The 17,596-nt window shown below is 34.5% G+C and overlaps 1 protein-coding gene and 1 long non-coding RNA gene across 23 annotated transcripts in view; one reads left to right on the forward strand and one right to left on the reverse strand.

Annotated features, from left to right (window-relative positions):
• The window catches only part of TRDN (triadin), a 339,477-nt gene that overhangs the window by 231,040 nt on the left and 90,841 nt on the right, over nucleotides 1-17,596 (reverse strand). For 19 of the 20 annotated variants that reach the window (XR_012496732.1, XM_074333529.1, XM_074333528.1 and 16 more), the window contains exons 6-7: nucleotides 7,479-7,544; nucleotides 3,161-3,220 (exon numbers count right to left, since the gene is read on the reverse strand). Coding sequence is in view for 19 of the 20 variants with exons in the window: in XM_074333529.1 (XP_074189630.1) it covers nucleotides 3,161-3,220; nucleotides 7,479-7,544 (126 nt within the window). In the remaining variant the exon portion in view is untranslated. The remainder of the gene's footprint in view (nucleotides 1-3,160; nucleotides 3,221-7,478; nucleotides 7,545-17,596) is intronic. The other variant, XM_074333525.1, reaches the window with a different exon arrangement.
• Nucleotides 1-17,596, forward strand: part of LOC109446266 (uncharacterized) — a 77,075-nt gene that overhangs the window by 56,455 nt on the left and 3,024 nt on the right. Inside the window, exons 6-7 of one of the 3 annotated variants that reach the window (XR_012496733.1) lie at nucleotides 264-416; nucleotides 956-1,349. This is a non-coding gene — a long non-coding RNA (uncharacterized LOC109446266). Of the gene's footprint in view, nucleotides 1-263; nucleotides 417-955; nucleotides 1,350-17,596 lie in introns of those variants that run through there. The other 2 variants (XR_012496734.1, XR_012496735.1) reach the window with 2 other exon arrangements.

The following is a 17,596-nucleotide window of genomic DNA, read 5'->3' on the forward strand; positions in this document are numbered from 1 at the left end:
ATATGCACAACTCGCATGTTTATCTAACAAACTCTTCCATAGAGCCTATCATGGCCAGGGCTTGGCACTATTTTCTGAAGATCTAGAGCTCAGTATGATAATATTCCTTACTGAAGAAAGTTTAGTAGAACATTCTGTCATTCTCTTCTTCTTCCCTGTCTTTGTTACTTTTAATGAATTATGGAAATAGGCTAGTTTTCACAGTGGATATGAGGTCCTACACATGTGTCATGATAGACATCAAAAGGCTCATTGTTTCCCAGTAGGAAATCCTGAGGTGGTTCAGAAGCTGCTGACCATGGCTAGGCTGTGCTTGAAACAAAAAGAAACATTTTGTGTTCCATGGAAGCTCCTCAGTCATCGAAGGTCTTCAGAGGGAGATTCTACTTTAATGCTGCTCATACCTTTCAAATATGGTAGGTTATCTTTGTTTCTTTAATTGTTTCTTTAATTCTTTGTTTAATTGTAACAGTCTACAAAGTATTATTTTTTAATCTTATTCATTTTCCTTCAGATTACCCATTTTACAAAGAGCATTTCCTATGTATTCCTGTATTCCCAACAATGTATAGACATATAAACAATAAAAAACAAAATTATATATGTTTGTGTGTGTGTATATATACACACATACTTGCATATATATGTATATATATATGTATATACACACATGCATATACACATGCACACACATACACCCATCATTTGTTTACAGCTATATCCCCCAGAAGAATATAAATATGTAAATAAAGTATTTGTGATCTGTGGCAGGCCAGGCTGACTCAACATGGCCCCAATGATCTCTACCTCCTGGTATTTATACCCTGGTGTAATCCTCTTCCCTTGAATATAGGCTGGCCTAGAAATTTACTGCTAACCAATAGTGTGTGACTTCCATACTAGTCTGCATACGATTGTTATTTCTCTCTTGTTAGCTGATTTTCTCTCTTGCTAGGTTTGATGAGTCAACTATCATATTAGTGAGACTCATGTGGCAAGGAACTGAGGATGGTCTGCAGACAGCAGCCAGAGAAACTGAGGCTCTCATTCAACAGGTCTTGAAGAACTGAATCTTACCAACGATCACGCAAATTAACCTGGAAATGATCCTTCCCCAATGAACTGAAAATGATCCTTCCCTAGTTTAGCCTTCAGTTGGGATTGCAGCCCTGTCTAATACATCGATTGCAGTCTTGTGCAACATTGTAAGGCAGAGGACAGAGCTTAGCCACGCCCAGACTTTTGGCCTGCAGAAACTATGAGATAATATATGTGTGTTGACTTTACCCTATAAATTTATTTTAATTTTTTCCACAGCAATGAATAATGAATAAAGTATTAAATAAATATTTGTTGAATAAATAATTTATTTAATTATATTTGGAAGGAATACATGATTCACACTCAATGCACTTAAAGTTTTGTCTTAGTGCAGTTACATCCTAGTTATATGATCTGGCCAAATTGTTTTCTCCCTAGAGGTCAGTTTCTTCATCTGTTAAATTAGGTTATTAATTGGGATGATCATCTCTAATGTCCCTACTAGCTTTAAGATCTCATGTATACATGTACATATAAGTTCATATATATATATATATATATATATATATATATATATATATGGAGTTACATAAATTTATTTTCATTCAAATATGACAAAGATTTGAATGAAATCATTCATTCTGACATAGTTTAAAGCCGAGAACTAAACACAATAAAAAACAAGTATTTAGTTATAAATTTCATACTGAGACTAAGTTCATGCTACCATCTAGGAAGCAAAGTCTCAATTTATAATTCAACCATCTTAACTTCAATAAAATGATATTTGATTATTTTATTGAAAGAATTAGTAAAATATATAGCTGCCTTTTGTAAATATCTAATTATTTTACATTGTATAGATAAACACATTGGATTTTGAAAATAGATTCCCATTTTTATTTAAATGATTAGTCTCCTAAAAATACTGGATTAAGATTTCTAAAATATACTGATCACATAAAACCTATATTTTAAAATATGAGGAGGAAATTTAGTAGTTAAAATTGAACTATCAGTTAGAATCCATATTTTTCTAACATCGAACAATTTGTAGACAAATTTCAAATAGTAAAATCTGATTCATGCAACAATTCAAAATGCATAACATTACATTGATAGTCTAATTGATTTTTTTGATGATTATTAAGACATTTTGGGTCTTCAGTGACCTAAAATATTGATCAAGGTGAATGCACAACCTTTCCTTCTTGACAGAAAAAAAAAAAAAGAAACAGAAAAAGAAAGAAAGAGAGAGAGAGAGAGAGAAAGAAAGAAAGAAAGAAAGAAAGAAAGAAAGAAAGAAAGAGAAAGAAAGAAAGAGAAAGAGAGAAAGAGAGAAAAAACGAAAAAGAAATCCTGAATTTGAATCTTAAAATCAAACTCAAGGTGTAATACTGGTCAAAACTGTAAACCAGTTATGTTGTAATTATTTCCTATTGCTATAGTAAAAACTTAGTTTCTTAAAACAATAGTCATTTAACATCTCCTAGTTTCCATGGTTCAAAAGTCTTGGCACGATGTGGCTCAACTGCGTTCCCTGTTTAAGCTCCACAAGGCTAACATCAAGTTGTCAACAGGGCTGCATTTCTTACTGGAGATTCCGGGGAAGAGTTGGCTTCCGCATTTATTCAATGTGTTGCCAGAATTCTTCTCACGCTTTCCAGGTGTCCCCCTCAGTTTTCAAACTAGCAATGGGGAGTAAATTCTGCCCACACTTCAAATCTCTCTTCTTCTTTTGCCACATCTCGATGCTTTTAAAGATTCATGAGATTACATTGAGCCTACCTGGATAATCCAGAATAATCTCTGAATTATAACTACTTCTGCGAACTCCTTTTTGCCATGTAATGTAACATAACCACTGGGATGACACCAAGGGGTAAAAGTCATGAGGGACAAAATTCAGCTCTTCCTTTTCCTCTCAAATCTTGAGGTGCTGTATTATTTGAAGTATTCAGTTTAATTATTCTTTTGATATTAAATTTTAAATGTAAGGCCAAATTAATTTATTTTTACATAAAGGAAACACTAAATGCTTACAATCATCAGCTGTTACCCAAAATGTAAACTTCAGCAGAAAATAATTTAGTTACAGAAGTAATAAAGGGAAAGTTACCTTTTGATACTGTCTTTGTTTCTGGTTTTTCTTTTTTCTCAATTTTTTCCTTGTGAGCAGCTTAAACAGAAAATTTTATATTAGTACACTCTTTTGATAGATTTCAAGACTAAGCTTTCTCTTTACTTCAGTTTTATAGCCACCAAAATCATGAACAATTTTGAGGATTGATGACATTTATGAGCCTAATTCAGGAATAGTGACCAGTGTAATAATAACTGAATAGAGTTAAATTTTTAAGACATGGCATCAAGAATTAGAAAGCATTTTGAAAACTAGTCCCCCTTCCCCGTTAAAGTTATTATTCCAAAGAGATAACATTTTAAAGAAACAAACTAAGAGAGAAAAATTTTATAAGGATTTGTTGAAAGATATATCATTTTATCAGAAAAAAGCTCTCTCATTAGGATTAATAAAAAGAAATATTGAAATCAGCACTAGAGCTTTGATTAAACACAGTATTTCTCAACAATGACATAATTGAGATGTAGGTCTCGGTACATGGGACTTTCGTATGCATTAATAAAATGCTTGGCTTCTCTGGTAACTGCTCACCAATTGCCCTTCACTTCAATAACATTTTGACAACCAATTACCCTCCCCCCACCAAATATTTCCTAGGGATAGCACCTTTGGATGAGAACTACCAATAGAAAATAAAGTCATAAAGGATTATTGACTGAGTGCAGCTTCTTAATTGAACAGCATTCAACATGATACCTGAAACATTGTATCTTCTCATTGTATATGTAATAAATTAATAAATCAATATGACTTTATTTTATTAACTTCTATTTTATTTACAAAGACTAGTAAAATCTTGTCTCTCAATTGTTTAAATAAAGGAGTTCTGAGAAGTACAACAGCATGCGCAGTTTATTTTTATAATTCAAATATATTAAACTGTGTGATTTGGTAGTTTTCCAAATTACCGTATGCTTTGACATTTACATGCTATCTGTGAAAGAAAAATAATGGAAATTAAAGAAATTATAGAAAATTAAATGTTAACATAAATTTAATAGTTGGGTTAAGAAAAGAGCCAAATTATTAAAGTAAAAAATTGGAGCCCCCATTCTTTGCATTTCTCCAACAGTAGAGGAATAGTAATGTCAATCAGCTTTACTTGTACTACAAAAAGGAGACAATATGCTTGAAATATGTATTTAAGAACTGTTATTTTAAAATATAGTGTATGATATTTGCAAATAATACCTCCAATAAGAGGCGAACTCCATATACATGAAGAACTCATGTAACTCAGTAAAAACACAATACCAATCCAATTAAAAAATGGGCAGAGGATCTGAACGGACACTTTTCCCAAGAAGACATACAAATGGCCAACAGATATATGAAAAGACGCTCAACTTCACTAGCTATAAGGGAATGCAAATCAAAATTATAATGAGCTACCACCTCACACCTGTTAAAATGACTATTATCAACAAGACAAGAAATAAGTGTTGGAGAGGATGTGGAGAAAAATGTATCCTCATACAGTGCTGGTGGGAATGTGAATTGGTACAGCTGCTATGGAAAACAGTATGGAAGTTACTTAAAAAATTAAGAATTGAGCTACCATGTGACGTAGCAATCCTTTTTCTGGGTATCTACCTAAAAATTTGAAAACATTTATTCGTAAAGATATATGTACTTCTATGTTAATTGCAGCATTATTCATGGTGGCCAAGACATGGAAACAACCCAAGTGTCCTTTGATGGATGATTGGATAAAGAAGATGTGGTACATATATACAATGGAATATTACTCAGACATAAGAAAGGATGAAATGCTGCCGTTTGGATGGATCTTGAGAGTATTAGGTTAAGTGAAATAAGTCATACAGAAAAGGACAAGAACCATATGATTTCACTTATATGTGGGATATAAAATGGAAAACAACAAATGAACAAACAAAAAAAAAAACTCATTGACAAACAACATTATGGTGGCTACCAGCGAAGGGGGGTTGGTGGAGATAGAAGAGGGTAAAGGGGGTCAAATGTGTGGTAATGGAGGGAGACTGGACTTAGGGTGGTGAACACACAGTGCTATATACAGATAACGGATTACAGAATTGTACACTTGAAATTTATATAGTCTTATTATCCAATGTCACCCCAGTAAATTTAATAAAAAATAGATAAAATGAGGTAATGCCTATAATATAGAAAATAGTCTATGAGTGATTTCCCATTTCTGAATCTTTCAGAGATGATTCAGCCTCATTGAAAGCTTAAAGGACAATGTCCAGTTGAAGACTAATTGATCTTGGCAGCTACAGAGCAACGAGAGAGCACCTGCTTTCCCCTCCAGGATTTCAGCCTCTATACATCTCAGCTTGCCCCACAGCCACCTCAGATAGCATTTGGGGTTATGGGGAATATATTGGACAATAGCTGAAGGAGCACTATGCCAGGCTAAGAGGCGCACAGTTCACACAAGGTCATGGGGCTATAGCATAATCATTTATAGCATAAAAAACAAACTCCTTTAACTGGTATACAATAAATAAAAGGACCATTAAAATGGAGCATTTTCAATTTGGACAAATTTCTTGCAACATTTATAATTAAAGGGCAACAAATTCTCGATAAATTTTTTAACAAAAATATTTAGCCACTGTGTAGGTTTCAAAAAAGCCATAAGAAATGTCAGATTATTTTATCTAATCAGAGTACACAGAATCTGATTCTAATAATTCCATATAACTCAGTAGCAGACAGGAAACGGATAACTGTATCTAGAAAAAAAAGAAGATGGCTGTACTGAAATTCATGGATATTATTACTAAGTAAACATTAACAAAATAGCTATTTAATTCAAATTTTCAAGTGTGAATATATAGTAAAGAAGATAGGAGCATGTTTCAGCTGACCTGATTCTTAGATATCATAAAACATTCTACCTTAGATATCATAAAACATTCTACCTAAGTGGAATGTTTCAAAAATAAGATAACTCAGCAGGCTATGCACATTGTGGACACATAAATCAACTGAAATCTAGCCCAAATACCCTAGATAAATGTCACTCTAAAACAAGAGCAAAACATTAAATTAGAATTGTATTTCACATCATACATTGAAATGTATTTTTTGATGAATTAAAGTTAAATGTAAAATATAAAACATTTTTAAAGTTTGAGGAAAATATTAGTAACTATTTATTTAATCTTTGGATGAAGATTTAAAAGCAGAAATACTAAAAGAAAATATCAACATACCTAGCCACATAAAAATTCAAGACTCTCAACTCACACAGAGACATACACAACACACACACACACAAACACACACACACACACACACTCACAAATATCTATCTACACAGAGAGAAACCCTAACATTAACTACAAAACTAACAGAGAACAATATTTGAAAAAGTGACAGATCAGGGATATGTGCCCAAATGACATGCACACATATTATCAGAAGAAATGGGTAATGAGTGTTAAAAGTTACACAAGAAATATGCATTGCTAAAACTCATACATAAATCCTTCAATCTATAAGTAAGTGTTTAAAGATAATGTGGAAGAAAAGTATCTGTATTTAAACAGTTTTCTTTGAGAGAATGAGGAAAATACTTATTTACCGATATGGAAGATTTCTAGGACATATTGATAAATTATAAAAGCAAGAGTATAGGACATGCCAAATTTTGTGATGTCCTATACTCTGGCTTTTATAACTTATCAATATGTCCTGGAGATCTTTCCATGTATAGGGAGAAACAATAACCTATAATATCTTATAAATGCACAAGCTCTGAAATACACACGTAAAACTCATAAAAGTGATGTACTGTATGTATATGTAGGTAGGATGGAATGGTGACCTGGAGGTGGGAGCAAGGCAAGAAGAAGCTTTTCACAATGTATTTTTATGTATTAAACAATGAGTCGGCATTGCACATTCTAAACAAATAAATGAAAATGAAGAAACTTAAAAATCCAGTATAATAGGTAATCAAAGGATGCAAGTTAAATAATGAAGTACACTTTTTTTACCTGTCAAATAGGCAATATTTACTGAAATAACATTTGCATTGTTGGCTAAGGCAGTCTCAAAACTGCCTGGGAAAAAATTGGTACAACTTTTCTAGACAGTAACCTGGTAATAGAGTTCAAGAGTCTTAAGTGTATTAATTCCTTTAACCCAGGAATTACTCTTTTCAGATTCAATTCTAAAGAAATTATCGTAATATAATTAAAAATACAAATGTATGGTCATCTAAAATCTGATGTAAAGAAGGAGAGGTCAAACAGGAAAGGACCAATGTGTAAAAACAACAATAAGAAAAACAGCATACCTTTCTTTTCAGGTTTTTCTTTTTCTTTTACTTTATCTTTGTCTTTTCCTTTTTCTCTGTGTGTAACTGGAAAGAAGCAGATGATACTTTTTTATTTAAATAAACAGAACAAATGATGGGATGATTGTATGGCAGTCTTTGAGGTCCTAACTTATCGGCTGCCTTTGAAAATCTTTCTTTAGCTGGTATGAGGTTTTACACAGTTAGAGATTTAAACATTAAGATAATTATAGATTTCTTTAATTTCTATTTTTATTTCACATCCAAGCACAAACTCACACCAAAACCAGCCTATTGCAAAGATAATAATATCCCTCAACATTTCCAAATCTTTAACTTTACCTTAATTAAATTGAAAGTGTAAAAAATGTATCATGCCACATGCCGAAGGAGCCCAGCTCAATACTGGAGAAATGCCAAAAATATGAGAATAAAAATACAGGAGATAATCTTCTGAACCTGAAGCAAAGAATAATCAACCTAAATAGTATGTGGTAGTCTTCTACAGAAACAATCCTCAATAAAAGTTTTTGAAAATATAGTGAGATGACAGCAATATGGCACCAAATCCTTTCAAAGTAAACAAAATCTAATTTAATATGAGCTGTGAACCAAATAATTAATATACTGGGGCTCCAATTTAAGTCAAAATTTTACCCCACAATTTAGTCATAACTCTTATTATTGGCACCTCTAATTTTCTAAGCTAGAAATATGGGACAGATCTAAGATTTGTCTTTTATTTTCCATTTTTGTTCATTTATCCAGCTCTTTCAATCATACCTGTTTAATATTCCTTTTACCAATCTTTCACTCAAGATGATCTTCCCTGCCTATCATTTATTTACATAAAAATACAGAAAGAGCACCTGCCAAATGCTGAAGACCCTGATAGGCAAGACAGACTCTATTCCTGTCATCATGATGGCAACAAGCTAATGGATGATGGATGCTAAACAAGTAATTACAAAGATAGTTAATTGCAGTTAGTATAATTACTATGAAGACAATATTCCCAGTGGCATGTCAGTGTATACAATGAGACTTAAAGTAGTCTGTGTGATTGGAGAATGCCCCTTGGTAGAAGTGACATTTAAGGATATGAAAGATGAAAAGAAATCAACCTAGTAAGGGAGTGGGTAGGAGAAAGGGGAAAGGAATGATTTCAAAAGTTGAAGTAGGATGAGCACAGGTAGATTATTATTACACATACTATTATAATAATATCCTGACTAGTCTCTCGAACCTTTAGATTTAGATTTTTCTCTCTCAGAGTAACCTTTATTACATGAATATATGATTATACCATTGACCTGTTTGTTATGAATAGTATCTCCCTCATTGCTTATTATGGTATCTGTCACATAGTAGGTGCTATATCAAATATACAAATGTGTTGTTGTTCCAGTGATCTGACATTTGCTTATCAACCCAATCTTATCTACCAGGAATTTTCCCTTGGACTTTACATTCCATTTATTTCAAAATTCTGGAAGCTCCACAAGCACAATGCCTTTGCATCTCTGCCTGCTCGTGTCTTCCACCTAGAATTCCCACACCTAAATTTCCTCTTTTCCATGCACCTTTTCCATCATGTCTCAAAGGCCTTCACCTCTATAAAATGTCCTTTGATCTCTACTCATTTTATGCACCAACCTCGCCATGTGCATAATTCTATTTTAGCAATTAAATAATAATACCACAATTATTTGTATATCTTACTATAAAATTGCTTTAGGGACTATTATTTTATTTTTGCATCTGTGGCTCATTATATGGTGTCTCTCACATAGTGAACTCTTAATAGATACTTTTGAATGAGCGGAATTCTAAAATATTATAAGAAGAATTATTTTCATTTTCTAGTGCAATTCTATTTATTGATGATGTGATATAGATATAAGCACTGTGTGCTTACAATTGTTTAAAAGTTTTATAATATGTTAAAATTTTTCTTAAATAATTAAAACCCACTGAGAAACAAGAAAAAAAATACTGTAGAACATTATCTTTTCTTTTCGCATTCAGCGATTCTTCTAGGTATTTCTGAGTTACTAAATTCAAAATAAAAATCTGACAAAATAAGGAGAGGACATTAGTATTCACACATGGCCACAAATGGCTTATTTTGGTTTCTTTGGATCACTCTTAACTAAGCTGAAAACCAAAAAAAAAAAAAAAATCTTGGCAAAAACAAAACCTCTTTTAAACTTTCTCTAGGGGAAACCAAGTTTGTGTGAGATAAACGGTGCTTTTGGAACCCTGATTGGCAAGACCCCCAAGAGAACACCTAATCGGAGTCTCTGCCTCTGTGATAGGCCAGACTTCACCCACCTTGGACAGCTGGCTGTCCACTCCACTAAAGGATTTTCCGATTGACATGTGCATGGGAGTAAATGGGAGAATTAATAGTACGAAATCAGAAGAGCAAGAGGGCTGAATTCAGACACAAATTAGCATATTAATTCTCTATTTCTTTTACCCTGGGGGAAAATCTGGTTCCTCAGAGTTGTGATTTACAGACACAGTCCTGTAGGCTGGAATTTCATTATCACCCTCAGAAATGGCACCGTAATACTGTTTCATGAAGCAGCTGGACTCATGTACTCTAGGGGAGCTGTTCAAAATGGCAGAGAGCCACTAAAGCTTCTTGGATAGAAACTTAAACTTTGGCAAGAGTGAATTCGAATACTAAGTTTTGAAATTTCTGTCATCAAAACAATGCAATCATCAGTAATTGCCTTAATAATCCCTCTAAAATAAAAATAATTTGCTACAACGCTGCATTTTCTTCTACATCTCTTTGTTTTGAACCCACAACCAGAAGTTTTTATACGGAAGAAGAAAGTACGCTTTTTGGCACCAGCTCTATTTGGCAGGTTACATCTTAGCTAGGACAGTTTTAGAACGGGGTAAAATAAGCTTGTTGCACCTGCTGGAGCTTAATTTGTTTGTCATCCTTATTTACAAGATACAAAAGTCCCTTCGGTATGCTGATAATTAAAAACAAATGGAATCCACCAGTTGGAATGGCCCTGATGTTTGGCATCTGAGTTGGCATGGCCCTGCTGTTCCTGCACTTGCCCAGACTCTGACCTTTCCCTGACCAGAACATTCAGCTCAACTCAACTTTGAAGCTCATTGCTCGAAACTCCCTCCCCATATGGTTCCTCTCCAGCACTCTGTAAGCCGTGCTCTGCTTTCACAGCCCTTAGGCCTGGCCACCTGCCAACGGCTCTGTGTTCTTTTCAGAAGTGTATTGGAGCTCACAGTGCTCCTAACCTTGAGGTTCTCATCCAGCAAAACTTTATCCAAGCCAAGCAGTAGGCATTCAGGGCCAGGTTGTCAAAGCTGTTTGCTGATTACTCTGCTCTTAGTTAAAAAATCAAAAGTTTTGGTGCCCAAATGTCAAAGTACTGATTTGTATAGGCTACTATATTTTTCAATGGATGGTTAGCAGATAAATTTAATTAACCAAAACTCTGGAACCTCGGGGCAGCTGGGTGGCTCAGTTGGTTAGAGCACGAGCTCTGAACAACAGGATTGCGGGTTCGATTCCCACATGGGCCAGTGAGCTGTGCCCTCCACAACTAGATTGAAGATAGCAAGCTGCCGCTGAGCTTCCGGAGGGGTGGCCAGATGGCTCAGTTGGTTAGAACGCGAGCTCTCAACAAGGTTGCTGGTTCAATTCCCTCATGGGATGGTGGGCTGCGCCCCCTGCAACTAAAGACTGAAAACAGCAACTGGACTTAGAGCTGGTGGAGCTGAGCTGCGCCCTCCACAACTAGACTGTTGGACAACGACTTGGAGCTGATGGGCCCTGGAGAAACACACTGTTTCCCAATATTCCCCAATAAAAATTAAAAAAAAAAAAATCCACAACAACTCCGGAACCTATACTTGACTACAGAGCTACTGTACAGGACTGATCTTGAGTGCACAAACCAAAAGAAATCAGATGGAAAAGCAAGTAATCATTACACCTTTGTATTATAAAAGACTGGGGAGAATGGTTAGCTGTAATAGATTTTGCTGATGTTTCTTTTAATTATTTTCTCTACTGCTCAGTTTTCTGATACTTTTGTGGTGGGAGGTATCAGCACTGAAGTGGTCTGTAAAGTTCAAGTAGATCAACATTTCAAAGAGCTTCATAAAATTCATATATATCCATGTTTTGAATTAATCATTTTTTATGAAAAAACAAGATATACATTCATTTTAAACCCTTTAAAATGTTTCTGCTTTTGCCACCACTACGCAAAAATGCCAGATGTGCTCTTGATCAGTGGGTACGTTTCTGTGTTTGTTTCACTTTTTTTGTAACTAATTTGTACAATTTCCATTCTATGCTAAGGCACAATGATCTACAGTTTTAAGTGACAGTGATGAACTCAACAGAAAAGCATTCTTGAGTACAGAAGCTTCTCAAAGATTGTATTATTCATTGTCCTACAGGAAGAATTTGTCATTTTTAATTCAATATAAACACACAATTTTAGACCTGGTTGGAACCTAAGAGGTCAATTAGCCTCTTTCCTGGATAAGAAAACACAGGCTTGTAAGAAGTCCATTACAGAGGTGAATATGAATATAGTTAGTAGATTGTTAAACTAGTATTCCTGCCCAAAACTAGGCTGCCTTGTACATCCCAAGATTGTAAACTTGTTCTATGAGCCAAAGTGTATTGATTGGATTCTCCAAGCATGTTATCTGCAATCTAGCCTAACAATAGCGTGTATACTTCATTTTCATAATAAAATTGTATTTATTTATATAAAGTGAAGTAAAACTGATAGAAGGGAAAAACAAAAGTTTATGTAACACAGTTGATTAATTAAGTTATGGACTTTGAAAGCATTTTTATAAAGGGCTCTAACATATTTAGATACATTTTAATGTCCTGTCCTTTTTGGCTTTTGAGCCTCATCTTCAGCAAAATCCCTTGCTAGTCTTTGATTCCCCACTATAATTGTTTCCCGGAAACAATCCTAAGCCAGTCAATCATTATTATTGTTATAAGTTATCCTTTTAAAAAATGTTCCTTTGACTTTGTGCATGTGATAACTCTTATGGGATGAATTATGTTACCTCAAAAAGATGTGTTAACCTACAGTAACTCAGAATGTGACCTTGGTTGAAATTTGGGTCTTTATAGAGGTAGTTAAGTTAAATTGCAATCACTAGGGTGAAACCTAATTGAATATGACTGGTGTCTTTATGAAAAGGGGAAATTTAGAGATATACACACAGAAGGAAGAGACAGAGACACAGAGACCAGCATTGGAAGATGAAGGCAGAGATTGGAGTGATTCATCTACAAGCCAAAGATAGCCAGCAAACCCCCAGGAAGCTGGAAGAAGCACAGAAAAGACTCTCCCTCACAGTCCTCGGAGGAAATCAACTCTGCTGAGATCGTGACTTTGGAGACAGTATATAGGCTACTATATTCTTCAATTGATGGTTTGCAACTCAATTTAATTAACCTCTATAGCTGTGAGACAGTAAATTTCTCTTATTTTAAGCTACCCAGGCTTTGATACTTTGTTACAGCAGCCCTCGGAAACTAAAGCCCGGAAAACAACTAATCCCAATCCTCTCAGGCCCTACCAAAAAACTACAGTCAAACCTACTCTGCAACCAAGGCAGCCAGTTGCTTCCTTAAACACCATCTCTCCTCCAAGACCACATGATGATATACTGAATATTTGCTTTTCTTTAGATCTCTCATTGGACTGAGTCTTACTCTTCATTGGATTTTTAGTGTTCAGTGTGGTGTTTGGCACAAAGTAAGTGCTGTGAATAAATTAATGTATATTATTGCCTAATGGCTATGGCCAATTTTTTTCCACTTATAGTATCTGCCTGCCAGGTTACCTCCGTTCCCCTGGCTGGCCCACTCTGGTTGACCACATGCTGTCCATCAGCACATACTTCTGCCATGTGAAGAGCCTCCCAATTCCTGAGGTCAGTTCTTCACCTGAACACCCAACAACCCAAGTGGATGCAGGAGAAAACGATTGCTCTGAATGCCTAAAAGGCCCTCTTTTTAGTCTAGGAGACATCTTGGACAAAGTTCTCTCATCTAGTTGTATGTTTACCCCCGGGTTCTAGTCTTTTCTGGTTTGCTCTGTTCTGTAAGTAAATTGAAATGCTTAATAGTTAAATAAAAAACTAAATGTTATTAGAAAACAATAATGAAATTTTTAATTGCAAAGAAACAAGGCAATATGCAATTAAAAAAATACAAAACAACTAAGTAGAGGAAAAAACAGCAGGAAAAGAATGCTACTATTAATCACTGGATAATTGGGTTGTTGTAGTTTTTCTTTATTTTTTGCATTTTTAAAATTGTCCAAATTAATCTATATTATTAATCTATGTTATTTTAATCTATATATTATAAATTTTACTGTGGGTGTTTCCTAATTTCATTTTACAGATTATTTCTGTTTTAATATGGAGCTTACTATCAAATACTTCAATTGCTTCTGACATTACAGTGATCCAATTAAATAAATTTGACATTACAGTGACCCAATTAAAGCTGAGTAATTATGTATATTTAAAAATGAACACAGACTTGTCAAAGGAAAAGAATTGTTCATAAGAATCAAATACAGATTAACAAAATAGAGAAAATGAATGCTTTATTAATTGCTTTATTAATTATTTCAACATTTATTGATTGTGTTTCATGTATTGCTTACTTAGTTAGATGTTAGAATAATTATTAATTTTATATTAGCACATACATTCAGAGCTGGTAGGAACCAGAGAGACCATTGAGCCTGAATTATTTTGTTCGTGGCTATGGAAACACAGAATCATAAATGTCAGGGATGGCCTTAGAACATATATGAAGACAAACATAGTTCCTGCCCTCATGAGTTAGGTCAATATACCTACAATTAAAATTTGTCAGATGCTTGAAAGGGCAAAGACAGGTGTTTCCGTACAGACAGTGCCTAAATGCCCCCAGTGTGAGGAACAGCAGAGGAGGCCCATTAAAGGAACTGACATTCCATGTAAGAATCAACGAAAAATGCAGAAGCCTCACAAGCGACTACACAGGAAGGGCCTGACAGCCAGAGAGAACAGGGTACACATAAGCACAGAGTTATGAGACAGCAGCAGTGCCTGCTTAGGGACGACCAATAGTTCAGCCTGTCTATAACAGAGGGGATTTTGGTGGGATCTGACCATGGGGAGCACAGGGAGAGAGTTGGGAGTGGAGGGGCATTGATGAGTAGGTTGCAGAGGAGGGAAGGTATGTGATAAATTGCACAAAGCTGGAAATTTGTGAGGCTATCAGTGATCATATGAACAGGGCCTTATATGTCCTGGTAGAAAATGTGGCTTTTATTTCTGAAGCACTGTGATGGCAACAGATAGATTTAAGCCTGTGTGTGGCATGAATTGCATGGATTTGAGGGGTTAATTCAGGTAAGTAAGTTAAGAAGTGATCATCATAATCTAATTGAGAGATGATTGTGGAGGAGATAGCAGTGGGAGAGGAGAGGCAAGAATAGAATAAATCACAGTGAAAAGGGAGTATGCCAAGGAGCCAAGCAGGACTGGACTTTGGTATTGAAAGACACCGGGCAGCCTATGACAGAGATTGTAACTTAAGTGCCTTTAGAGATAAGGCAGATGAATAAATGTCTACTCCAGTAGTGATATAAGAGAGTGGTGAAGACTGATACGAGTGGGTGCAGGCTCCACCTAAAGACATCCAGGTGTATGTTATTTTAAAATACTGGCTGGTCAAAGGAAACCTCTGTAGGATATACCTAAACTCTAGACCATCAATTTAATTGACAGTGATTCTAACCTTTGTTACTCATTTGAATTATTAGAAAAGCTAGACTCGAACTCTGCCCTTATCCCCCAAACATTAATGGCCCCAGAAAGCAGTGTGCATATTTTTTAAACTATCTAGATTATTCTAAAGTCCAGTCAGGGGTGAGTACTACCAAAGGCAACAACGACTCCACAATTTTAGCTTGAATAACTTTGGTGGATAGTAACGTCAATTATTAGGAAAAAGAATACAGAGAGATGAAGACATTTCACACCATAGAAGTTAATAAAGGCTTCAAATACAGTGAGTGAAGTAAATTAGTTATCAGTGTTAAGTCAGATGATGACAGATGTGGAGGAGGGTCCAGGGACTTTTCACGTTCTACTACTTCAGTTTTTATCAAATATGAAAAGTAATTTATCACCACGGCTCCTAAATTAATCATTATCTTGAAATGTGAAGAGATTATCCAATTAAAAAAAATACTTTGAGATGTCCAGGACACTCTCAAGTTTTTGATTTAAGGTGTGAACATTAAGGACATTAAGTATGAATTTCTAATTAGGAATTTATATTATGATATCTTATGGAAATCATGGCACTGTTTTGGCCGCATATAAACTTTATCCTTTTTCTAATGTCACTATGTTTTTTCTTTTCTTTTCAGACATTGATGCACATAGGTGTTTATACCTATAAAGGATGCCCAGACTATTGACTACTGGAAGAGACTAACCAATATTTCTTATCTTTTAACACATGGCTCCAAACTAACTTCTTCAAGCTAACTTCTGCCAGAGCCAATTTCAATGCCCACAACTCCTGTAGTGGGGTGAACTTATTTTGCCTGCTCACCAGGGGCCTTTTATATTAGCAACAATTTAGTGACTGGCATTTTGGTAATCCAGGAAAAGTTAAATTTTGGTTGTAAGGTTTTTCTAAGCAAATATAAAGTTTCATTGTATTACTATATTAATTCAATACCAGGTAAGAAGTATATACACTACACTGATCCTCTTTATAAATAAGTTATTACCACTTTTATGGAAGAAAAATAAAAACACAAGGTTAATTCAAAAGTAAACATTAATGTTTCCAAGCTTATTTATTCCTTAAAACCAAAATAAGTCCTCATTGCCAAGTTAATAATTAAAAGGTTTACTCTTCAGCTCTATAAAACTGTTTCTTTTTTTTTTCCTAATGAAAAATATCAAACAAAATAAATAGATGGACAGAATAGGAATAAAAATTACCTTGGACTCATGAATTAAAATCACTTAGATAAAAAGTACCTAATGATCTAGGAAAAAGAGTCAGAATCGAAACATTAATATTTTGATATTTTAAAAATAAACTAGCATATTTATATAAAATTATTTTGAAAATGTATGTTCTCTGGGATTCATATTCATTTGTTTTCTCTATTCCAGGTTATGAGTAAATCATCTACTAGGTGTAGAGTTTAAGGGCTTTCCCAGTAACTTCACACGCTTAAAACCCTTTAGAATATCATATGAATCCCTTGAAGGAGGAAAAACAAACAGAGACAATAGGATGTGAGCTATCTTCTGTCATCACCAAAATTTTTATAGTCCCCCAAAATATACTAGCTTTAGCTTAATGGATGTTTTTAGACTCAGACATGTGCTGGTTTTTCTATAACCATTACAGGCTGCTATTACCTTGGATGTATTGTATTTCTTTTAAGAGTTCAAAATGCTTTGATAACAATTTAAATTTCTAATTATCTGTCACATATAACCATGACTGACATAGAATGAGGCATATGTAAAGCATGTATTTATCTACATATGCAAACAATTATAAAATCACATTTATTTTCACTGAGGTGCTTGGGAATAAAAAAAAACAAAAACAGGTATTACTCTATCTGGATGAGGAAACAAAGCAGTGAAACGAAATCTTTTGTTCATATTCATGCTGAAAAATTGTGGAAAAAAGTAACTATTTCTGAAGCCCATTTCAGTGTTAAACAGCTGAAGCTCCATTTTTTTTTTTTTTTTCTCCTTGAAAAATATTCACTTTCCCCAAATATATTTGGTCTATTCAGGAAATATATTCAGGTACTAATCTTCAGCCCAGCCTTTGAGAAATTTATTTCAAACCTCAGCCAAATTCACTGTTTTAATTATGCAAGACTCACTAGTTTAATAAACCCACTCTACAGCCCACTGCTCAAAGTCTTTAACAGCAGGATTCTAATAGAGCCAGGTCCAAAATGGAAATGGTACCATCTGCATCACCACATTCACTACAGCAGCACTGCTATTAAATTAATAGTACAGTGTGCAAGATA

This window comes from Rhinolophus sinicus, linkage group LG05, assembly GCF_036562045.2.
Source record: "Rhinolophus sinicus isolate RSC01 linkage group LG05, ASM3656204v1, whole genome shotgun sequence".
NCBI lineage: Eukaryota > Metazoa > Chordata > Mammalia > Chiroptera > Rhinolophidae > Rhinolophus > Rhinolophus sinicus.